This window comes from Amia ocellicauda, chromosome 8 (assembly GCF_036373705.1).
Source record: "Amia ocellicauda isolate fAmiCal2 chromosome 8, fAmiCal2.hap1, whole genome shotgun sequence".
NCBI classification, from domain to species: Eukaryota; Metazoa; Chordata; class Actinopteri; order Amiiformes; family Amiidae; genus Amia; species Amia ocellicauda.
The window spans coordinates 16,040,155-16,066,571 of record NC_089857.1 but is presented as its reverse complement, the minus strand read 5'-3'; the positions used below and the strand labels follow the sequence as shown (position 1 = coordinate 16,066,571).

At 39.4% G+C, this 26,417-nt stretch overlaps 1 protein-coding gene across 1 annotated transcript; it reads right to left on the bottom strand.

The window, feature by feature from the left end:
• Positions 1–575: 575 nt before the first annotated feature.
• On the bottom strand, positions 576–26,417 carry LOC136755522 (ran-binding protein 3-like). The gene is made up of 15 exons (XM_066712188.1): positions 25,843–26,417; positions 14,636–14,694; positions 14,343–14,373; positions 12,790–12,861; positions 12,165–12,239; positions 11,664–11,732; positions 11,154–11,308; positions 10,064–10,173; positions 9,509–9,590; positions 9,067–9,190; positions 6,080–6,201; positions 5,748–5,868; positions 5,248–5,390; positions 4,786–4,981; positions 576–2,900 (listed from the first exon to the last, which is right to left on the bottom strand). The coding sequence occupies exons 1-15, from the start codon at positions 26,078–26,080 to the stop codon at positions 2,857–2,859; spliced, it is 1,641 nt and encodes a 546-aa protein (XP_066568285.1). The 5' UTR covers positions 26,081–26,417; the 3' UTR covers positions 576–2,856.

Here is a 26,417-nt window from a genome sequence, read left to right as displayed (position 1 = left end):
TTTCTTAATGGCCGTCAACTACAGGTTGCGAAATAAAGGAGTCACACTCAGTATGTAATTGGGCAAGGATGACTAAACCCTTTATCAGTCACCAGATGGCAGTAAGGGAGGGAACAGTTATATTCATGATCACGTTATTTTAGTACCCTGAGCCAAGGTGTTTTGAAAGATTTGTGTCCTGAAGTGTCCAAATATTTCCATATCTTTTGTAGAAATAATTATTATAATTAATAGCCTACAGTATATCAATTGAAATACCAAAATAAATACCAAAAAAAAAGCCCCTTATCATGGTTTACTTTTTATGAGCATTATACAAGCTTTAAGAAAGGTGATTGCACTTTGAAAATGTATTGGAATAGATAACATACTGTTTCTTTGCAGTTTCAAGTAGTCGTGATAGCTAAACTGATCTATTTTAAATGAATGAAGTGTTTGTGTGGGATACCATAGACATATAGCTTTCCTTTTTGCATTATTTAAAGCCAAAATAAAGACAGACTTGCCCTTCATCCTTATGAGTTACATCAAGGAAAATTGTATGCAGTTGTCACAAATTACAGCAACACAGGTAAATCAATAAATATATATATATATATTTTATTTGTAATGAACATCTTAAACAAAAACCAAAAAAAAAACTGATTGAGAGTGACAAGAATATATAATATCTGATAAACAAAGTATCAATAGTTTATCAACTCTTGTGAAATGGCAAAAGCACTTTACATTGATTAAGGCAACTTATATTCATTCATTTTACAAAAAATGCTTTATATTACAAAGTACATGATTTGTGAACCAGAATCAGACTGATGATAACTGCACCTTTCAAAATACATTCAGGTGAAATGGCTAGAAACATGGATAATATTAACATGATGAAACTTATAACATGCTTAGAGGTAAAAAAAAAAAAAAAAAACTAGATGCTAGTTACATTGTATACAGAATAACCAGGCACTGGAGCAAATATCTGAAGGATTTTGTTAAGCCTCCCACAGTCATTGACACAATCAGAGCCCCATATCCAAAATACAGAGTTGTTGCTGTGAAGATTGTCACTTTTAGGGATGCTATAGGAATAATACACACATAGGGATTGAAGCCAATACAGAGTACATAACAAAAGTGGCTGTGTGCCTCAGGTTTAAAACAGCAGGTGCTTAACAACACAAAGCTGAGAAAATTAAAAGGCAGTTGGACTCTTCATGGCTCTGTCATCACACAAAGTGATGACAGGTTTAAAAAACAAGCATGCAAACAAAACAACCTTCTTATGGGCTTTGTCTGGAAGAGAGGTAGTCAGAAAAACTTAAGTCTTAGAAAACTAGCTTTTAAGGCTGACAGAAAGCTGAAGTTCATTCTTGTAACACATCCTTTGAAGATACTAGATATAGGCCTACACTATATTGCCAAAAACTCAGAAACAGACAAAAGATTAGTTCATAATGTATTTAGGATTTCATTTCCATACAATATCCATAAAAACTGGACTTTCGGAACCGTGAAGTTTCTAGAATGTTATGGATGGTCATCCGTGCAATATGGCAACCAACTAACATCCCATACTGGAATGGTGTCAGTCCACTTCTTACTGATCGACAACTGCAGACACCCTCTACATAGCACAAGACCTTTGACCTCTGAACTGTAGAGGAAAGCTGGTCTAATGTTGGGTTACACAGTATAGTATATACAACTTTTTAATAAACAGTTTAACACTTACATTGTATTGCCAAAATCCAGTTCCAGCAATTTTTCGGAAAAACAGTTCAGTTTCTCCTAATAACTTTTTCCATCTTTCTAAGTTATCGTAAAGCTCTGTGCTGTGTTCAACTAAACCATACATTCCACAAACTTAAATCCATTCATAGACTCTTTTGATTCACAGTAAAGAAAATATATATTTTTTAAAAGCTTACTTGCACAAATAATTAGTTAATATAATCAAAAATAATAATAATGTTCAGAGTTTTAACTGAAGTCTATATTATAGGACAGAGAATTAAAAACGTACACTAGCTAAACAAACTGCATTTGCAATGTGTTATGTTAATGTTTTTTCTGCAGTTTGCTTATCATTCTAAAGCCACAGTACAGCACTAATCAAACAGTGTTGCACTTTATATGATAATGGGTCAAGGAAAAGGGGAGCAAAAACAATGGAATTAAATTGTAGCCCATGATGAAGAAAATATATGGGAATCGCTCAAGTACAGCACGAAGAAATCAACATTTTTCTCAAAAAGAAGCCTTTAAATTACGACCACTCGTTAATAAATAATAAATATGCAATATACATCCCTGAAAAATAAATTCCACATATCTTTTCCCATCCTTCAAAAATACGATAGAGAAGCCAAGAGTTTCCTTATACACAAGTCAACACAGGTCAATGCACATCTCTCACAGAAAACTATTTTACCCTTTTTATTAGTTTGTCACCAAGGCCTTTCACCATAAATCTTTTTTGTTCAGTATTTCCCTAGATAAGTAAGAGACAAAAATAAAAACTAGATTTGTTTAAGATGGGTATCTAAAAACTTATAAATGCAAACTGTTAAAAAAATCTGGGGTGTTTTGTCTCTTAAAACACAAAAAAAATCATATAATACTTAAGACAGTAGTAGCTGTGAAGCATCAGTTTAAAACACATTCCTCATTCTTCAGAAGATAACAGCAACTTCTGCCGTCTGCCTTGCAAACGAAGACTAAAATGTGAGTATGATTGCTTGTTTAATGCTGTAAGGAAACCCAGAACGCCTTCCTCTCTGCAGGTAGTGAAGGAAAGTGTCTGTCAGGATCTGGTTGAAATTAACTCCCGGGAGTGCTGGTAGAGGGGGGCATGTCATGTTAGGAACACATCCTGGGGTAGTTATTGCTCCAGTCAGATCCACCTGAAAAATCAAAAGGAGAGCATGTTTTTTAATTCAAAGGTGCCACAAACTGTCACACTCCCAATATTCCACCAGACAAGCACATTTATGTTTCCTTGTACTATTGTACTATTTTACCATCAGTCAGCAATGAAGGGTATTATAGTACAATGCCATTTCCTTTCCAAGACACAAAACGGTGGGCTTGAGGACCCAGGGAGATCTGTGGAGGCTGCAGCTTAGTCGACAAGGATACACTATCCTTGGTGGTCTAGGGCCAAGGTGGCTGCCAGCTCTCAATATCACAGAAACAGCTGTGACAAGCTTATCAATGGGGTGGGTCTGCATTAGCCTACATAGGACAGGAAGACAGAGCTGCACTGGTGGGAGAAGCTCTTCTGTTTTGGAAAACGCTGAATCTGTTTATACTGGGATAATAGGTAGCCTACTAACCGAGACTGACAGAGCACTGATGTAAGGATAAGTAAGAAATGGAATTAAGGGGAAATGCAGAGTACTGAAAAGGCACATAAAGGCACTTAAGAGTGCAATATAAAATGCTAGACTGGTTTATTTTCTAATTCCAAAATGTACATGTTTTTCAAATTGGGCTGCGGTTTACAACGCTGATGGAAACTTAGGTGCTTTCCAACGACTGAATCAGTTGTTTGGAGAACGCACAGCACACAGTGCACGGGTACAGTCTGAGGTAGGGCACCTCCCAATCCCTGACCTCAAAATACACAGGACAAGCATGATAAGCTTCTAAATAGAGCTTAACTGCCACCAGCCTCGCTGTCATTCATCCAGGAGGCAGTTCTTGTAATGGCTTTAACCCCCGACGTGGACAGCTTGTGTGATTCAGCTCTTACAGACACAGGAACTCTGTTTTGCTCAAATTGGTGAATCCATCCCAATTCCTGCCAGGTTTTAAAAAGATAATCCTATAGGTGCATATCACACTTCTCTACCCAAGGAGAACTGATCTTTGGGAGCTGCAAAGAAATTAAGGATGTGGAAGTTTTCCGTTTTACTTGAAGATTCTTGGACCTTTGGTAAAGAACTTAATTGGACAAGTGAAGCAATCTACTGTTCAAGGTTTTGATTATTTAACAACCTGAAACACAGTTTTAACATAAGCATCCACTTAAAGTATAATTTCCTTTTTTTGTCAGGGAACAAAGAAAGATCTCTTGAAAAGCAGTGTGGCAGTCATATCAGAGTGTACACATCAGGTGAACAATTGGGATGCAGTAGAGTCCCCTCCTGGAAAGCACTAGGGTGGGCTAGGAATGGTTGGTCTCTGATCTGTATGAAGCGTCCCGGGAAATGCAGGCCAACTGTAATTAACGCTGACAGTCGCTTGCAGTTGGATGAGTTCCTAAGTTTGTTATAAGCTCTCATTGGGATGATTGTGTTTGAGATGTGTGAGATGTCTTTGCTTCGTGTGATTTAATTGAAGGTTTGATATCCTGTTTCCTACTGGTCAAACAGCTATTTCAACAGCTAAAATAATACATTGCTGCTTATAAGATTAAGTTGTTTTGGATGAGTAACATAATAAGGCAATATTTCTGCTTTGATAGAACTGATTGTGGCGTTGCGTATCCTACTTAATGATTTTGTTCTTATTTCCTTGTCTGACATGAAATGCAATGATAAGTTAATTGAATAAGGCAAATGTGTGTGTGTGTGTGTGCGCGCGTGCAAGTGTGTGTGCAGATTTGTGTAGCATTGTGGATACACTATTGAAAACTTCAGTTCTGCAAGATAAGATTGACCTTCTGGCAATTTGTTCTCTTTCTTTTGTTTTATTTTGGCTGATTTGTTGGATTTCTATAGTGGCTCTTTTTGATTATTGACTAGAGGGTGTGGTTTTCTATTTGTTCCACGCAGGCCAGCTTACCTGTTCTGGAGCAGCCCAGTCGAGTTAAAACCTGCGCCTCATCCCCTTCCCCTTCACTGTCAAAGTGTGGGAAGGCAGGTCCTGGCTCCTCTGCTTCCAGACCAGGCCCGCTCCCCTGCTCCACAGCTCTGCAGCGCAGTGCCACCAGCCGATGGTGAATGGCCAGGTAGAGTCGGGTGATTTCCTTGACACTGGCCTGAAGTGACAAAGGCATTCGTCAACACAAAAGCAATACAGCAATAAACCAGCGAAAGAAAATGAAGAAAAAAAGTAACAAAGACTGTACAACAAACTTTACTTTTCTTGCAGGCCTCAGAAATTGTAAACAGGCATCAATTCACCTTGTTGTCTCAGTATCCCTTGCTCTTTCTGCAACCTTCTCTCTCAGTGGAGCAGGACTTTTTGAGGCATTTGTAAGTATACAAAGTTGCATTTTTGGGAGGTGTCGGGGTTTCAACTCACCTGAATGAGGAAGACCCTGACAGAGCCATCCTCCAGATCTGTGGCGGTCAGCTGCAGGTTCTTCCTGGTGGCCCGATGGAGGCGCATCTCAGCCCACAGTTTAGTGTTCAGGATCACTTTCAGGCTGCCCTGGTTTCTCATCACTGGAAAACAAAATAAAAAATAAAAAAAGCCACTGCAACCTATCGTTTATCTGAAGATATAAAAAGGCTTCTCCAGCTCACATCCTTCGTTCTTCTCTGCACTTCATGTGTGAGAGAGGTTAACCTGTTTTTTTATTTTTTTTAATATATATAATAAACTTGTTACTTCTTCTTCGCTGTGCCCTGAGAATTTCTGAACACCGCTACCTTTACATATTCCAATGAAGTACTTGCTTAACTGAACAAACTCAAACTCTGAAGGGTTAAGCGGTAAGTCATTTAAAGAGAACTGTGAAGTCTCTGGGTCTACGGGCCTCCAGGGTCCTCATATCGGACCATGTTTTCTGCTCACTGTACCTAGTCGTGATTGCAAACTGGCAGCCTGCTCTGTGTCCAGGTCATTGAGCCGCAGGACCCCCCTTCCCCTCTCACACCAGGACTGTGACGCCTTCTCAAACACAAACAGCTTGCAGGTCATCTGAAACCAGACAAAACACGCACACTTACAAAAACCCAACAGTAGTGAGATCAGTGCAGGCATAAAACACAATGATCTGGAAATGCTATTTATTTTAATATTAAATACATTAACAAACTAGGTTATTTTTCTATTTAATTTTTAATATAGGCGAGGTAGCCTATGAAATGTTTTCATTTTTGGTTAGGCTTAGTAAGAACAGGCGCTGTACCTGCAGAACGTTGCTCTCCTGCTCCTCCCCTGTGAAGACCTGCACCTGCTTCAGCAGACATCTCCGCCCACAGGCTGCAGTGTAGGCCGCCGCAGACTCCCGCAGGGTCCGCCTTCTCACTGCTGAATAACACACACAAAAACCATCACAAAAATAACATCAACTCTATTGCTTTAGGCTACCTGGACCTCCTTGCTATGCTCCTTCACAGGACCTGCTTGGGGATCCTCAGTGTAAAAGTGTGTACTCAAATCTGGACCCCTGAGGGATCATTTGCATTCCTCCTGAGCCATAATTAGTTCATGGAATGAACATAAACAATATGACCCCTTTCCCGAGGGTCATGCAGGTGATGATTTAAAGAGAACTACACAACCTGCTAGACTGTGGCCCTCAAGGACAAGAGGTTGAAGTCGACTGGGTTACAGTCTAGAGGTAGGCCGATTAATCGGGCAGATAACAGCTTTATTAAACTATCAGCAATCGGCAGAAATGAACACCGATAATGGCCGATGGTTTTATGGGGTTGTACGCAATAATATCCTTGGTTATAGGGGACAAACACAGCCTCTAGTGGTGAAATTAAAACCATCACTGACTCCCCCATGGAGTTTATGTATATGAGTTAATGAGTCAATTAAAGTTGTCATGATACAGTCAGTCAAACATTGAAAAGAATACAATAAAATGGAAGGTACTTCGTTAACGACCCTGCCAGTATTATAAATAGCTACTTAGCACCCATATCCCCGAAAATCCGCACCCGCGGACATTTCAGAGCTTTCAGACAGCAACAGTTTCCAAGAGGATTATACAATTTATTTGATTGGGAAGTATAATAAGTTTAATTTATTATGTCCCATCAGTAGTTTAGTAGTGAAGAATTATAATTGCTGCGTTTAACAATGTGTTATTATTGTACACTTGAGTCGTAGCTGCTAGGGAATTTTTTTACATTTGGATCTTTACTAATTTCTACTGTTCTAAAAACAGCAGCCGCCTATATTACCTGTAATTGCGACACAAAAATCTATAAATAAAAGTACTACAATGCGTGGTGCCGTCACGTGTTAATGTTTACATCTACATGTGTTTTTTTGAGAAATAAAGTGGTTCTACAAAAAAATTAAAAATCTACAAATGGAAAGCATGAAATACTGTCTTGAGTCTGTGTTTTAGCAGAGCCAGTGCATCCGCCATGACTGAGCCTGTGAGCCTGAGTGCCACAGCTGACCACACCTGTGTGAGCCTCTCAGTGCCGCAGCTTTATTTACACATCTACACATTCTACAGCTGGCCAATATCTGAAAATAAGTAAAGAAGTGTGTTATTACTGGCAGTTCATTAATTATTTGTAGTTCATTTGCATCAATAATCTAAAAAGGGTAATGATTAATTAATGCTGTAATTATTACAAAAACTTTCCAATAAATTAATTCTTCATAACTCCCAAATTTGTTATCCAATTTTCACAATTTTCCAGAATTTGGACTGTTATTATTTTGTCATTTATTTTGAATTGATCTATTTTATTTATTTATTTATTTATGACCTCATTACAGTCACCTCTATTGCTGGTCAGGCAACCAGAAATGGGTAAGGATAAGTACTGTTGCTGTGATTGGAGCTCAGATCTGAGCTAGGGACTAGGAAAAGAGTCAATCTTTTCACTGTGCTGGGGGTACACAACAGAGAGGGTAGTGTGGTGCAGTAGCTGTCCTGGAGGACTGTACCTGAGGCCTGGAACCAGTCGCATAAATTCCATTAACTACTGAGTAACTTAAGAATTAAATACAGCAACTTTTCCCATATCTGGTGTAATGACTTCAGTGAGTCTCTGTTTAATACCCTTCAGGCGGAAAACAAAGGAAGAAGTTCACTTAAGGTAACTTACACAACTGGCCACAGCTTGGTAAGTTAACAATCTTGCCAACTAGGAGCTGGACAAACAAGCGGTGACTTTTGCTTTACTGAAAAATTGTGATTAGTATGTTTATGTTTGAGATTACTTTTAGACTGGATATGGTGCACAAGGTATTGCTCAGGATTTAGAGGTTGTTGTTTTTGTACCCATGATTCCCCGCGCTGAAACACTATAAAGAACCTCCTTCACAATACAGTCCCTGCATCTGTAATTAAACCTTGCTGCCACAAGAGGGAGATCCATCACTGAAGAATTTGAAATTGCACTAAATTAAGGATGTCAAAAGCAAGTCTGGGACAAGAGAATAAAATGCCAGCATTACGTCGGGAGACCTGACAGTGCTCAGTTTACGTCTGTTTAGCTGCCTTTGTTCAGCCATTCCTGGAGATGGCTGCACTTACAAAAGAGATGCACTATTTAACTAAAGAGCTGGCGTCGGCAGCCTGTTTGGAGGCTTGGGACGAGGCAATGACGTGTCAGGTCAGTTCTGCGACATCATGCCCAATGATTTTGGCCCAATGATTTTGGCCCAATGATAGTGGTAGAGCTCCAGCAGCTTTCTCCAACAATGTCTGTTCAGCATTAACAACACTTCATCCATAATGGTTGGGTTTTTGATACAATAAAGGTTTTGTATGTTACTTTGGGCAAACGTAACAACTCGGCTGTCAAATCGGAGCCGGCTGCTTCCAGCCTGGTCACCAACCAGAAGTTGTGTAAGTAGGGAGGGAAATATTAAGAAAAAGTGGAAGATTATATTCACACTTAGGGGTATTACAGAAAAGTTCAACAATGCATGGCAACCTTTTCTTTCTCATGTAAAACATTCTAAGCAACCATTATGGTTTCATGGCTCAAACAGCAACATCCTTTTTCATTTGTATTATATTATTATTTTATTGTGTCACTTTTTCTTCTTTCCTTTTTTGTTTGCCCTGCATTTATTTGGTTATTGTCTTGTGCTGCATACTCTGCATAGTTTGTATTTCTGGAAATTCTCAAAACTTAAACAATGGAGTGTTGGTTAGCAATTTTACAGGGAGGAAATCGGGACAATAGTTACTTTTGTGAAGAGAGCCGGAGGTCGAGGACTCAAATTCAGACTCTGAGTAGGAGCTGGACTCCAGGTCAGAGGTTTCTGCGTCACTGCAGTCTGCACTCTCAGCATCTGGGGTCTTCACTGGACTCTGAGAGAGGGGACATTGAACAAGCTCACAATCCACACTAAGCAGCCTGGTTATATGAAGAGAGTAATAGCTTGGTTTTGCTGAGGTTTGGCTCTGTAGCTAAAGACCTTGGGGCTCAGGGATGATAACACATTCTGCAATCTTTAAGAAAAACACAGCATACCTTCCTTAAATATCATGTAATCACATATATAATCCTATAATATCATGCTGAGCATTAGTTTAATGTGTTTTAGAGTGTAAGGGGAGGGCTTGGACTCTTCTACAATGTAAAAGAAGTGTTTGTGTTTGACAGGTGTTTAAAATTGGTACACTCACCAGAACTCTCTCACTCATGTTTTCTCCAAATACAAACTGGAAACTGTTTTTGGGGGGAAGTGGGTGCGTCTTTAAAGGTTTTCTGCAAGGAGAGAGATAAAGGTTAATTCTGAAGATTAGGACAGCAGTACAGATAATAAGAAAATTGAGTAATGATTTACTCTATCGTGTTCCTTTACAGTGTTTTCTGTACTTCTAGACCCACATACATATTCTTCCATACTGAATGATCTTTCTTGTATATCATACAGAAGACTGCACAGTACTAAACATATATTTCCAGGATGTCAATAATAATAATAACAACAACAAGAGTATGCCAAATAATCCTGCATCATAATTAGAACAAAACATGCTAGTTATCATAATGGACTCTTTCCTATGCTAGCAGAATTGTTTGAGTACGTCAATTTATGGTTGAAGTCATGGCTATGGTTGCTAAAAAAGGGCACTGGATTAAGATAATTGTCTCCATTCTGCTGAAAGAACACATGCTGTTGTCAACACAAAGAGAAGAATCAATACTGCCATTGAGACTCCATAACCGATTCATACCTGTCTGCTGAGGAAGATGTTAAGTGAAGGGCGCTGTTATATGAGGGAGTGCTGTCCATTTCTATGCTGGAAGGGTCTTCTGCTGGCAGACTGTGTGGATCTCTGGGCAGCTGTGAATCAGAAACACTGAGTGATGTGGGGGGCATCACAAGCCTCGTCTACAACACAACAATTCACTTTGTACAGTGTGCCAAAGACAAGCCAAGTGCTCTGTCCTTTTTCTTCACAAATGTCTCAGTCAAAACTGTGGAAAAACAGATCTTTCAAAACTCCTGATCGTAAACACTTTGAAAGGAAAGAAAACAAATCTAAGGAAATGGAAATGTGCATAATCCATTGCTTACACAGCTTCTAGTCATCAAAATGTGACACCACAAGCAATCCATTAACAGAATATCACAGCTCATCAGACTGGAGTGATTTCATTCGAAATAAGCATTTTTAATTTTAGGTACAGATGTAAGAAATAAGAACCTTGTGTTGTTATAGGATGAAGCTACACAAAGTTTAATGAAATTCAGATATGCTTTTTATTTATTTTTTCCTGAATCAATGCAGGCAATATTCTATATTCTATTCAATAGTCTAACAAGCACCACTGGTCTGAGATTACACTATGAGAAATAAACAGCAAGAACTCTAATAAAAAGTAGAAAACATTCCCCTGGACTTCCAAATCCACATCTAGAATTAATTAAGGATTGCTACCAGACTACCAGAGGTAACACAATGTTATTCTTTGATTACGACTTAGCATAGTCTGTGAAAGAAAGCCCTGCTGACTGTTGATAAAGAGGTGATAAAAAGTATAAAACTGGTAGAAATCAGTCATGTCCTGGAAAGCCCTAATCAAGTAGGTGTGGTAGGTCACCCTTCAATTAACAATTTATCTGGAGTCATTTCATTCTGATTTCATTAAACAAAAGTATTTTTTAAACTCAATAGAGATTGAACACACAACTGAGTACCCTTCGGCTAATTGAACTGGTGACTTGCTTAAACTGACTTGCATATTCCCAGCCTTGAGAGTGAGTTGTCGATCTAACTGGATTGTTGGAGGCCACAACTGCTATGGAGATAGCTAGCTCACCTGTTGACCGGGCGTGTGGTTAGTGCCGGGTGTGTGGGCAGTGTCCTGGCTGTTGGATGCCTCTGCAGGGAGAGGTGGAGAGAAACTCTGAGGCAGGGGGGCCTGCAGCGTGGCTGGCCTCAGCACAGCCCCTTTTGCCTTCCACAGTGGACACCCTGCCAGTGATACATGACAACACCACTCACCACTGATCACAAGACAACAACACCCTCCACTGATCGAGGGCCTTGCGTAACTATGTTTCGACATGGGACCTTCATGTTTTCAAAAAAACATGTAGAAATGTATCTTTTTGGTGTAATTTAAATTCCTTAAGACTTAGAAACAAGAATACACCTAACATATATGTTAATGGGCTTAGTTTTAGATTATTTGTGACCATTTATGTACTCTTACAAGACACTGTTTTTAACTCCAATGAATATGATTTTATTTTCATCTGATATTTAAATGAAAAGGTATTATTTTGAATCTTTTTTCTTCCTATGTGAGAAATTGAAAAACACCTACCTCTGAGTATAGGTTTGTTGATATTAATGTTGCACAGACTTGAGGGCATAAACACATTTTTTCTTGAAACTAAAAAAAAAAAAGAGAAAAAATAAATTTACAATCCCATGGCTAGAGTTGCTTGATTAATCATTAAGTAATTGCATTTGGTTATTGCAATATTACAGGATCTCCATGGCACTAAAGGCAGTCACAACTGTTAGGTAATATATTCGTAGATTTTAACAATGGAAATATTAAAGGTTGATGTCACAAAAATGTTTTTAGTACAGTTACGATCAGTGATGTAAATATATGAATTGAACAGTATATTTATATTATACAGTAATGGAGATTGGATTGATAGAGGTACATCTCCCTTATTTTATGACCCAGATCAGCTTATACAGTTAAAAAGAGCATTTATAATACTTTAATTTCTCATTTCCTGAGTGGGAGAAGAGGCTTTCTCTAACAGAATATGGGAACCAGAGGGGCCCATCGTCAGTGGGAATAGTTTACCTGTCTGGGAAGGTGGGAAGGAGAAGGCACAGCTGAAGGAGGTGGACTGTGTTCTTTTCCTCCTCTCTTTGAAACCTGTAGATGCACAGCAAGATGAGAAAAGAAGAAGTCTGCTATCAGTGTGGGACTTATAATCACCCAGTCCTCAAGGTGATTTATGTGCATGCCCCTGAATGGTAGCAAAGGGAACTGCCCTCTACCTGTTCACAGCACTGATAAAGAGAGGAGAGCCTTGTCTATGTATCTCAGTAATGGGGCTGCATAGATTTAGTCTGGGGTGAGTTGGAAATAATGGCTGTTGACGATCACAGCATTTGGATATCTTTTGGCAATTTCAGAAACCTGTATCTTAACGGCTTCAGTAACATCAAAGGAAGTTAAAGCATCAATTTTAAAATATCGTAGCACAACAAAGGTACATACAGGAGTGTGTTGTATTGAGTAAAACAATTATATATATATGAAAAACAGTAGTAACGATTTTTATTTATTTTTGTCAACCAGCCAGTTTGACTTTGAGACGTATGTAGCACAGCGGTATCTAGCCTCAAGCCTAGGGTTCAAATAGCAAACAAAATAGGACTATGAGAATCTGGGTGTATTCAGATCAGGCAGTGCGTCTTACCTGCTTTACAGCAAGCATTTGGACTCGGAAAGGTAAACGAACGCATGCGTTTTCCAGGACTTACTCCTAGGCCTGTTAAGGGAGAGATCATGAAACAAAGGAATGAATTTGCAAACTGAAGATTTATCTACTTCTGTGTACTCCTTAATGGATACGATTTTGTTGGGAACTAGGGTTACAGAAAAACAGGGACCGTGGACTACAACAAACAGTAACGACGCAGAAGCAGGCAGCAAGAGACAAAAACATGCCTGTGAGACAACCAACAGGAAAACAGACTTTGAGAGTCAAGTCCACCAAGTGCTTGAACGATTAATGTGAATGATCAATGCTTTTCTTTAATTTGTATACCATTGCTTTTTTTAAATGAATGATCAATGCTTTTCTGAATACGTATAATCATTGCTTTTATTCTGTGTGTGAGATTAATTATATTTATGTAAAAGGAGCACACTGTCCTTTTGTTCATTGTCTTGTGAGCATTTGTTACTGCCAAGTTTAACTGAGAACCCACTGAATTTGGTGGGAACAAGATCTTGATACCAGGGGCTGAGCAGCTACGCCTCCTACATCTTGGGTCAAGATAAACATTTCTAGTTTAAGGCTTATGCAAGTTGTGAAATTTTCCCAGACAATCACTATTATGCAAAACTGTATACTTTTATGATTGGCTGTTTTGCTACTGTATCACTGTCCAATTAGAAGGGAGAGGACTGCCCTCTCCCTTTGTAGATCGCCTCTTCTGGTGGGGAATATAACTGCTTGTAACCAGGAAATCGACAGGCCTCTCTCTCCTAACCAGACGCAGGTTTTCCACGTGAATTATTTCGAAAATAAAACTGATTGACTGAAACTCCTGTCCCGAGAAATTCTTTCCAACAGTTTGGGGGTTTGTCCGGGATCTCTTCATTTGACAATGAACGTGACAGCTGCCAAGAATCCAAAGGAAGTGAGTATGCTTATATTACCACCCCAGTAGCTTTTAGCTTGGATTCTCAGGGCATGGGTTTAGGGGCACATGTGGGATACCACATTTTATGAAGACTATTTAGTGTTGGAAAGGGACTAGTAGTTTGCAGTATAATCACGTACAAGTTGTAAAAGTGAGGCAGGGAAACCAAGTTGAATGTAAGGGGCTTGCTGGTTGGAAATACTCTGTGGCCTGTTATTGTTCTAGTAGCTATAGGCCCACATTAATAGGTCACATAATACAGATGGATATTGTGGGAAATGACACTAATTGATTACTGCAAGTCACAAGGGAGGAATCTTTATAAGAACAACTATTTCAAGTGTAAACTGAATGTGGCACAGTTTTCATATTAACAAATGCTTTTGTCATGAGATTCCCTCATTACCCAGCATGGAAACTGCTCTCAATGTTGCCACCTGTAGCCAATTCATTACAATAATATCACAATACATATAGATGATTGGTTCTAAAAAAAAAAAAGGGTTTTAAATTACTATAAACATGCAGCTGTGATGTTAAGTAGCGCAAGTATTAAAATAACAGTGAATGTCATCAGTGCTAACAGCTTCACCATACTCACCATTGTCATCTACTGAGTCTTCGGCCACCCTCTGCAAAAACAAAATGTATTGCATTCAAAGATCGTCAAGTGTGTCCTCATCCTTTGACCTCAATGTTCCCGTTACACAACTTGCTGCAGGGTGGCATGCTCATTTTACAGGTCTCTGCTTGAGTCATGTCAGATCCGGCTCAGTTCATTAACAAATGAATCACCCTGCCTCTCAATAGATATTGGAGCAAGTTATAACAAAGTTACATGGGGGGAGAAATCCTGTCCCTAGCGCCAGCTCAGTACACAAAATCAGAACTTACCTTCATATGCAGCGCGGTCTTCTGGAAAATGAACACTGGAGGAGAGATGACCGGCTTCTCTGCAGATTGGAGAAGACAATGCCATTAGTTTGTATAACTCAGTGGACAACTGTAGCTCAAATGTCTGGTAATAACAACGACTCTGTTTCTTCTTTCTGCAGATCAGGATTCTCAGTATTTCCACCAATATTGAGACCACTTCCATTTTTTTTTTAACCACTTTTACCAAAAGGTCTGGAAAGCTCAGTAGATGAGGGTGGAGAGGATGGCATAATTTCTTCTTTATTTTCAAACCAACTGCTGCCATTCAGGAGTATAGTTTAAGGCCACATGAGGAGAGAACACTTTTGCTGCAATTACAGTCCACTGTATAACAGCATCAGCCACCAGCCAACAATTCCCAAGGCCTATTTATATGCATTAAAAATACAGTTTGTGTAGTTGAATTTTTAAAATAATAAAATTCTCCAAAAGCAAAATCTGAAATGGCACTGCATTTTTACCCTTCATTCTGCATTTAGAAAACAAAAACACGGGCAAGGGTTTTGTTTTTTACCGAAGGAATATGTCCTCTATATGTCCACAATTGTTTCTTTGGCTCTTAGACAGAAATGTCTGTGTGCCCCCAAATAATCTGCAAGTGGGTGCTGGAACATACATATGTTTTCTCAGGTATTAAACCTTGCTTCTGCTGCTTACTGTTGGTCTTAAGCAAAGCAACATGCAGGTTTATAATTTTCAACACCTCTGCCAGTACAGATATATTAATCCAGACCCGTTTCTTAAATGCTGTTTTGAGATGTACTGAAGAAAAAAGATACGGAGAGAGATGAGTCACAATCGTTAGGTGTACTAACCCAGCAGATACAAACCATGCTCTCATTATAAAATCAATTCCTCAGAAATGTCACACCCCCATATTGCTGTAAAGGGAGAGCCATATGAATGGAGTCCTTCAGTGCCAGAAACCATTATGCAATCCTCAGGTCCACCAAAGCCACACTATACTGGAACAAACATTGCACAGGCCAGATTGTAATCAGGGGGATGTGAAAAGTATAACCCATTTGAAAACAGCAGTCCTGGCTGGACGGCAGAATCATTCTGGCTCAATCCTGTCTGCGAGTCTAAAAATATGAATCTGGTCTAGTGCAGTATAACTTGTGCCTTCTGGGAATGGCGATGTCACACAAAATACACCGTGTCTTCTGTACCTTGTCCACCGGGCCAGACATGGACTAAGAAGATTATTAACCTAACAAGCTATCCTAATTACTCCCATCAGACCAATCATGAAATTATGAGAGGGATTCAATTTTACACAGTATAAATTGCTATATTCAAAAACACTTTTGCTTAAGGAAGGCCTAGGAAGGATTGAATAAAAAACTCCACTCTTGGGCAATTATTACCCAAGTAAAAGTCAGATGCAGAATAAACCAGTTGAGCTCTTTTCTCACAGAATCAGACCTCTATCCTGTAATCTCAATTGAATGGTGACCTAAATTCACATGACAGATAGCAATCTGTGAACTGCTTAGCGTTGTAGAAGTATGCAGGCATTTAAATGAGAAATTCCAGTTTCATACCACAGAGCAAACAGACAGCTCACATGGTCATGCTAATCAAGATAACCTAAAAACAACATACTACTTCAAGATGCTCTTGGTTTGGTTATGTTATCAAATAAAATTATAAAGCAAACAAATGCCAATCACAATTAATGCTGTAAGGCATCAATAAAAACGTAACCCTTAGTCCACCCAAAACAATATTTAATCCAATGATCATAATTTACCTGTGTACTGCCAAACACACATAATTATAGCTACATTTTAAAAATGCAGTAGACTGGACTATACTGTACTGAAATACAGATTTTATAAAGTTACGTCTTAAAATGATGGCATAGAGTAGATTTTAAAATCTTGAAAATCTTGAAAGTCTTTATTAACCTTTCATATAAAACACAGCCGCTGGGAATGAACAAAGATGCCAGTGAATGGCCTTCTAATCAGCAGATCTTCAGGCCTGGATTGTACTGGGTTTCACATACTTGAGTCTGGTTCATCAATATATGGAGCCTAATAGGACCTATACCCAAATAGCTTTGATGCAAGCTGTCAGCTCTAAATATGCCTTCTGACTGCCCTATAAGAAGTTTCCAGTTTTCATATTTAAACAAAAGCAGATGAGGCACAGCAAGAGGTAGAAAAACAGGACCAAGATAAATATCTTCTCACGCACACAATCTCATTAAGAGTCACAGTCCCACTGTTTTTGTTGGGAAGGCGAAAAAATATGATTACACCACTTTGTTTTGTGTAATTTGTGGGATAAATATTGTTGTGTGCAGGAGCCAAAATGTCCAGGCCTGTCTTTAGGCTTGTATCCTATCCCATCATATATCTGAGCAAGGTGACCATTGTCTTACTTAAAATACTGTATGTGAGATTTGTTTTATACTGTGCCTGATTGTTATACTGACATGTATGGTAATAGTGACTGTAGTGTAACGATGACCAAGCTGAATGACCACAGGGTGCTATACCAAGTGAAAACTAATTGGATGATTGATTGATTGATATTTACATAGGAAGTCATTTCTTGCTCCCGTCACAATACATGCCCACACAAGCTTTGAAACAGCACAAAACAGATCACATCACCAAGTTATAAATCATGGGCAGAAAGAAATCACTACATGGTGGATGCATGATATTATATTAATTATAGTTTCTGCTGTTCTTTCATCTTGTGTGCATGCTGGTGAATGTATGGCTTTAAAAAAATATAATATACAATTATAAATATCGTAGAGTTTATGAAGTGTGTAGGTTTTCTCACGCAAATCAAATGTATTTATACACATGATACATTGTTTAGACATGATGGGAAGTATAGGTGACTACAGTCTCTGTCCTAGTCTGGTACAGAAGCACTTGCAGTGATTGCCTGTTAGGAAGATCTTGTATGTAGAGTTCACATCTTTGACCTGCTAGATTTTAAACATTTACTACCTTTCAGTCATTTTAATTTTCACAACCAAGTCACGAAACCGTTCTCCAGTAGAACGGTCCAATGAACATGGCAAAGCAGCAAAAAAGTAACCATGGGTTTTTCAGTGTAATAGTCCAGTTTATATGTATGAAAATCATCTGGCTTGATAAGCTCCCAGAATACTTCTACCACCTCTATGCCTCATGTTTCTGCAAAGCAATCTCCATACTGACTTGAACCTCTCTGGGCCTTTTGTGAAATGTTTTTTTTAATTCCATATGACCTAATTTTCCTCTTCCCCATCGCCCCCATAACACCTCACTTCAAACCTCTAGTGTTCCCTTCCTGTGCCTCTGCTCAGCTGGGAAAAAACAACATGGCAACACATTAAACACACATCAATTCTGACCACTGCTTGATGGATTCTAGTTTGATTCCAAAATCCGCAATCCGCAAAACATGTAATGAAATCTGGCCCCAAACTGAATTATACATATAGACAATTCTGTTTACAACCTCACTGCTCCTTTCAAGCTGTTCCTATGCCAGGGTTGGTCGTTGTGTGCTGGAACCAAAATAGCTGCTGCGTCCCACCCCAAAGGTGGCTACACATCAGCGTTTTAGTGTTGGCTCGGCTGGGGATGTATTTTGAAGTATTTTGGGATCCCGAAAACGATGAAGAGTGTGAGCACGATGTTGCTGACTGCGGTATGCGCCCACGTTTTCTCATCTCTATAAACTCTGTCTTTCAAAGTCCCAGTCGACCAGAGATGCGGTGCAGACCAGCAGTGGATTTGGCACCAAAAAGCTTGCTGTTGCTTAGAAACCATGCCTCTATCATAGCTCAAGACCTTAGGCTGCCTTTATATTGTAATCATGGACTTAAGGTCTTGTGACCAAACAAAAAAAATAGAGAACAGCTTTGTCAAGTGTCCGACAGATTCGATCATCTACTGTTTAGGCAGTTTGACCTGTTTCATCAGTCTTAACCTCAAGCTCCAAAAAATGCTATGCAGGAGCAAGCAGCTGATGTGTTTTTATAGCCAGTACCTTGCTGTAAGGAAGGACACTTGATATTGCACAGCCAGGGGCAACGTCAGGGTTGATTAACCCCTGGGTCAACAGCACACCCGGACTGACTGTGCTAACAAGACAGAGATAAACCTTGTAGTGCAGGTATTGTTTTGGGAGGCAAGGTCCTCCCTGGGATTTAACACAATAAGGAGAATCTGCCTATGAAAGGAAGACACCAAGCACGGCTGCTTGTGTTTCATAATTACACAAATTTACCAAAAACACTGTGTTTACTCAACATTGCATTCAAGATAATATCTGCCCCGCCCCTCTCTTTTTACTCTCCCTTTCTTTTCATTTTGAAAGGTTTTGAAACTATTCAGGATGTAGTTGCTTAACAGCTGATGTTTGTTGCGAGCAATTGTTTGACTTTGCATATATAAAAACAGATTTAGGTAGTGAATGTTCTTCTGCAAATGTAATTATAATGTTGTAAAGTATGTGGAAGGTTTCTATTTTCATTCAGTCTATCACTATACATACATTGTTACATAAATTGTGACGCGAGTGAAACAGTGAAATTTCTTATTGATTCCACTACAGTCTTCCAGTGTCACTGTCAAAGTGAAAATGTCTGTAATACTGGCAGTGCCAATTTAAAACAAATTCATATTAATTTATTGAAATGCATACATATATAATTTTTAAACAATAACAAGTTCTGGGATAGTCCACAAATATGCTGGGATAGTTCAGGTTGGGGTTAACATTTGTATTTGGCTATAAATCATAGCTTGGGCCTCTGTAATGACACTAAACATGAAGGACGTGACAGACATTTATCTTCAATGAGATGATCCTGTCCGTCTTTCTCCCAGTCTGCTTAGGTTACCTTTAAATATGTGTTTCACGCTGGCCAACACAGTTTTTATGGGGGTTTATTCAACAAATGCTGTAACCCAACAATGCATCCTCCGATTCTTTGCACTGAAACCATGTATAATTTAATTTACAAGGTCAGGAGCTTACGTCTGTTGACGGATATCTGCGTTACAAGATTAGTATATCCAGTCACATGTCAGATCAATGTGTGTGTATGAAAACACTTCAGTAAAAATCTGTGGGGCTGAGTTGGCACAGAACCTTCGACTTTAATTTAATCTCCACAGAATGAGCACCTTCACTTTTTCCTTGACCTCAAAACAATGGTGTATTAGCGGGAACAAAATGTAAAAGCAATTGGTTCCTTTAATTGACTAAACACTCAGTAAGGCTTTACATGTATACACCATCAATAAAAAGAAACCTTTATGCTGACAGTGTGTTCTATGGGGCACCGCTGTTGGATATTTTTTTGTCTTGTTTTGTTTTTGGAAAACTTAGATTTTGACAGAGCACAAGACTTTTTGTTGTTGTTTTCTTTATTTCCTCCTCCAGCCTGCAGAAACTTAATTGGCTTGTAAAGACCTGTGTTTCGTCTCTGGCAAGCTATGAATACGCTATAAAAAACTCCTGCCTGTGACTTTGTTCAATAGCAGGCTACAGCAAAGCATTAAGACCCTCCCACTGGCTGTAAGCAGTAGCAGCAGTAAAGCTCCAGAGGGTGCTTTGAAAGCACTGGTTTAGACCAGGCAGCACTGGCCTTAGCTAGCTGAACTGTGAGTCAGGCAAGAGTGAAGAGACAATGTAGGCCTCTTCTGTGCAGCAGCTGTGGCATCAGTCACTCTGCAGGGCTTCCAGAACAATGGAAAGAGACTCTGCACACTTCAATCTGCAGGAAATAGTGTTTTTTTCCTATTGTTCTCAATGAAATATTCAGATATAGATTAATTATTTTTCTAATCTTTACATTTAAATGCTTCTATAGCTATGATGTTTTTTTTTTGTTCCATTTGGATTTTTACATTTTCATAATTTCATAATAAAAAATACACTTTAAAATGTATTCATAAACAGCAGATAAGATCCTGCAAAATCCACCGACGAAGTCTGTTTCCATTCGGACACTGAATGGAGTCAAGCCTTTCCAAAAGAACGGATCTCAGGAATATTAAACCCAGGCCCTAGTAAGTGATTCCTACAGCACCCAGTCCCCAGCACTGTTAGAAACAAACGAAGTTCATTTCCGGACATCCAGCCCTCCATTTGTTAGGATACACAGTTCAATTAACAGTGTGCATAGTTTACCCAGACTTGCCCCATGTAATTTAACAGTCCTCAACTCAAGTAACCAAGTTCACACAAAAACTGATTTTATTATTATTATATAGTTATTAAGCAGATGTCTTTATCCAAGACATACATACATGGTTCTACAATCAATAAATTAAATTAAAGTAATGTAGCATCATGCAGAAACTTTAATAACAATATATGAAAGCTTGGTTGCTTTCTGGAGCTCAAAATAATTGTATTTCTTTGTAGGAGGTTTTGGCTGTATAAGAGTTATTTCATGATTAACCACAGCATATTTCACCAACACAAAACTCATTGTGGTGGTCTTCCTGTTCTTACCACTACTAATAACAGGGATTCTTTATCCATGATTTTTTAATTATAGTCCTAGACCAAGTCAAAATGTTGATGTCCCAGAAAATCACTAATTATAAATAAGGACCCGGTCCCATTTTCAGTTTTAAGTACCAGAAATTGGCTTCTGACAATACATTAAACCTTGATTGGGTACAGGTTTGCAATCTGAGATTTGCAGGTAGATCAAAACATTGATTTAGGTTTGGTCTAGGCCATAGTTACAATAACATTTACACAATTAGGTTTGTGCAGATCAGTTTTGTTTGCTTTTTTCTTTATTCTCATGTATTTTTAAAATGAATATAATTGAAAAGTTATAGCTGTTGCTGAAGATGACTGTTGTAAGACAGATACATCAGTAAAATAAAGTATTTGGACTGGGATACACTTGTTAACAAAGGCCTCTTGGTATTTATCTGAGATCATTCATCGAAACAAGCACAAACTTGACAGTAGGTATTCCATTTAGTGTTTTCTGTGATTTATACTACACTATCCTGAATGACTTAAGATTTCTTAAGTATGGTTAACCAATGCCTACGGAAATCTTATTAACAATGAGTGGGTACATTCATGACTACATGTCATCTGGCAGATTAAATTGTTTTGGGAGGTGGCAGAGTTAAGTTATGAACAACCACTGGGTTGATCATTGATCTGATTGACTGACCTACTACAAACACAGTAGCTCATAGAGTGCAAAAGTCAACCATTAATACAGTGCTGAAGTAAAATAAATAGCATTGCAAAAGAACATACAATATAGTACAGGGTGTTATATCCAGACTACAGAAAACTACAGGACTAGAATGTTCTTGGTTTTTAGTGTGGAGCACCATGACTAACCAATTCAACATCCTACGGTCATACACAGACATATTTTTCTCCCCTATATGTGAACAACACTGAGCTGTATGAAGGGAAATCGGGGTGTGTAAACCTCTGAAGAGTTGTGCTTAGTGCATAATGCTCTGCACAGAGCTGGAGAAAGCCGCCCCAATCCTGTCACATTTTAAAAACAAGTTTTTGCCATCAAGATGAAATAACACACACACATCCCCTCGCACTGGCAGTTCTATGGAAACATCCTATGTCAGCCTTCACTCAAGCATTAGCTATTTAAATGGCATTCCTTTGCAAGGTAAACTACCCACATTGAAACTGCACAGCTTCAGTTTGTACCTGTCCTTTGGTGCAAAACAAACTAGCTTAAGGACATAATCATCAGGAAAAAACCTGTCATTATAATATATATATACACTCACCTAAAGGATTATTAGGAACACCATACTAATACTGTGTTTGACCCCCTTTCGCCTTCAGAACTGCCTTAATTCTACGTGGCATTGATTCAACAAGGTGCTGAAAGCATTCTTTAGAAATGTTGGCCCATATTGATAGGATAGCATCTTGCAGTTGATGGAGATTTGTGGGATGCACATCCAGGGCACGAAGCTCCCGTTCCACCACATCCCAAAGATGCTCTATTGGGTTGAGATCTGGTGACTGTGGGGGCCAGTTTAGTACAGTGAACTCATTGTCATGTTCAAGAAACCAATTTGAAATGATTCGAACTTTGTGACATGGTGCATTATCCTGCTGGAAGTAGCCATCAGAGGATGGGTACATGGTGGTCATAAAGGGATGGACATGGTCAGAAACAATGCTCAGGTAGGCCGTGGCATTTAAACGATGCCCAATTGGCACTAAGGGGCCTAAAGTGTGCCAAGAAAACATCCCCCACACCATTACACCACCACCACCAGCCTGCACAGTGCTAACAAGGCATGATGGATCCATGTTCTCATTCTGTTTACGCCAAATTCTGACTCTACCATCTGAATGTCTCAACAGAAATCGAGACTCATCAGACCAGGCAACATTTTTCCAGTCTTCAACTGTCCAATTTTGGTGAGCTTGTGCAAATTGTAGCCTCTTTTTCCTATTTGTAGTGGAGATGAGTGGTACCCGGTGGGGTCTTCTGCTGTTGTAGCCCATCCGCCTCAAGGTTGTACGTGTTGTGGCTTCACAAATGCTTTGCTGCATACCTCGGTTGTAACGAGTGGTTATTTCAGTCAAAGTTGCTCTTCTATCAGCTTGAATCAGTCGGCCCATTCTCCTCTGACCTCTAGCATCAACAAGGCATTTTCGCCCACAGGACTGCCGCATACTGGATGTTTTTCCCTTTTCACACCATTCTTTGTAAACCCTAGAAATGGTTGTGCGTGAAAATCCCAGTAACTGAGCAGATTGTGAAATACTCAGACCGGCCCGTCTGGCACCAACAACCATGCCACGCTCAAAATTGCTTAAATCACCTTTCTTTCCCATTCAGACATTCAGTTTGGAGTTCAGGAGATTGTCTTGACCAGGACCACACCCCTAAATGCATTGAAGCAACTGCCATGTGATTGGTTGGTTAGATAATTGCATTAATGAGAAATTGAACAGGTGTTCCTAATAATCCTTTAGGTGAGTGTGTATATATATATATATATATATATATATTTTTTTTTTTTTTTTTAAAGCACTAAACTTGACAACCCAGTTTTCTGTGAACGACGGGGAAATGGGGGAAAGCTGCTTTTATCTCCTTTGGTTCTCAGTGTCCTACCCTCTCTGTACTTGCAAAGACTTTCATAAACCATTGCAGGCAAAGCCATTGTGAGAATGGTGCTGGGGGCAAGTGTGGGTTTTACAAACTTCTACAAGGAGTTTGAGGAAAGGACTACTAGTCAGCATCATCAACATTGCACTGATGCTAGTGATTGGGAGGGAGTGAGCACAACAGGTCCCAATCTGAAACTAAACTTAACTGAAAGAGACAAGTGTGTGACCTAACCTAGTATAATTAAAGATAAACCAGTTTGCAAACATGCATAGTGCTTTAAATGACCATGCATTGTTACTGCTATCTAATAGTAAAACGCCTGCAAATGTCTAAACCATCATTCTCATTCTGACGAGTTACAAGTCTAATCGATCACTTTCACTTTCAATTGAACAGTTTTATTCGAGTTGTGTGGGGATAATGATCACTATTAACATGAACATTCGACCTCAGTTCGATATTCTGTACAAAGTGCATGATCATTACAAATGTACATGCAAACTAAAATGCAGTTGTTTTTATCCTGTCACAGAGTTTCTCCACCCAGCCAGAAGCCATTTCTTGCTTTGTCAGTTGGGAAAGCAGTGACAAGACACCAAGTCTGACAGCTCATGAATTTCTGAAGAGGCAATGCTGAGTATCACATTGCTATTACTGCAAGAAAGGTTGGATAAAGATGATATGACTGACATTGGAAGGTAACTGTGTGAGCACTGTCACCAAACAGGCATCCTCCAAACAACCAAGTGCTTTCCTGACCCGCTTGTCTGCTGAGAGGGCCCAGAATGAAGCACTGCTTGTACAGACACTGAGTGTCAGACACTCTCGTGTAGGAGTGCAACAGTATACCCCAGCACTTGTTCTGACATTTCTAGGCAGACCTGTGAGGCCTATACTGCCATTAGCAAGCGTGACACAGCACTGATTTCTCAAGACTTACCCCTGTATTGGGAAACAAGGCCCAGTCAAGACGAGCCACAAATTAGTCATGTACAATTTATTATGAGCACAGCTCCAACCTACAGCTTCAAAATGGAAATGTACACTACCCTCCATAACAAGGATTGCAGTATTAATTCTGGCAGATCTGACCTCCTAACGTGAGTTTTTCAAAACGACTAGGGTTGCAGTTTTTTTTTTTTTTTTTTTTTTTTTCCCATACAGGATTGCAACATCAAGTTGAAACCAACTTCTTGGTACATCGCACACTTCCTGGGATACATCTGAGAGGAATAACTGAGCAAGGCTTTAATCTTCCACACTAGACATGAGCCTGAAATATGCTTAAATAAACATCAAAGTGAAGGGCCTTACTCACATTATAGAACCAATAAGAAGTAAAAGATGCATATTATTAAAATAACATTTCAATAATAAATCAAAAAGGTTGTTTGGTTTTTGACTTAGGTTCATGCAGGACGAGTTGACAAGAAAAAAGACGCAAATTCACATGCTCAGTTCAGTGTAAATCTTGTAGTGTAAGTGTAGTAAAGTTACAATGGAGGTTTTCAACAAACTGGAAGAGCTGTCACTTCTAGCACTAATATTCATGCATTTGGAAGCATACTACTACTATTACCACCACCACCACCACAGAGTTTGGAGGATGAGAGCAGTGCAGTGACAGGGTTCAAAGTCCTACCCTGTCTGTGCTTGTAAACAGCTGCTTAACACATTGCATAGATGATAGTTTTCCACTAGTGACTGAAAGTACACTAAACTGAAAGAGCCTAACTGTGTGAACTAAGCACCAGCCTTCAGGGACAAGCAGGGCCACAGTACAAGAGCACCAGATATAATGTGCTCGACCATCTAAGTGTGCTCTGGTGTCCTTTCCCTATAATCAATTAAGCAATATTGGTGTGATAGCCCTGTCCCTATAGTCAATTAAACAATATTGGTATGGTGTGATAGCTCTTTCACTATATTAATAATACACGGTGAGTGCTAACGAAACGCATCATTACAGTGTAACCCTGCTGGTGAATAAAGTTGCATAAGTTTGACAACGGTTGATCTTAACATAATCGTATTGATCAGCATTGCGTACCTTGTGTGACAGAGGGGGCTCGGTCAGGTCTCCGGGTCCCTTGCAGGCCGCCGTAGGGCTGCTTTATCGGGCTGCTTTTTCCAGAAGACAGGGCAAAAGTTCGTGTCTGGGACGGAGCTTCGCCGCACTTGTTGCTCGGAGCCTGACGGGGCGCGTCTGCCGAGGCGTCCGGGGAAACAGGCACTCTCGCCGGGTACTGAGCAGCATTTCGGCAGGGCGAGAGTTGATGTCCTCTCATGTTGGTCCGGACAGCCCGCAAACGCCTGTGCACAATCCAGCTGTGTTGGTCCAACTATCCGCCCCCCAAATCAAGAAGAAAGCAGGGCAAATACCCTAAATTAAAGAAGAAAATGGAACTGCACACACACCTCTTTTTAGCTTCTTCTGCAACTCCAGTATAATATATGCGGCTGTAAATGTATTAATAAGATCCACACGCAAATGAGAAATGCGTTGTTAATTTATCCACCACATGGTAGAGATGTTTAAATTGCGAGATCATTCAAATTGTCGACATCCAGTAACGCACGTAAGCGCGTATGTGTCTGTGAGGATTTACTACGCGATCTCGGTGG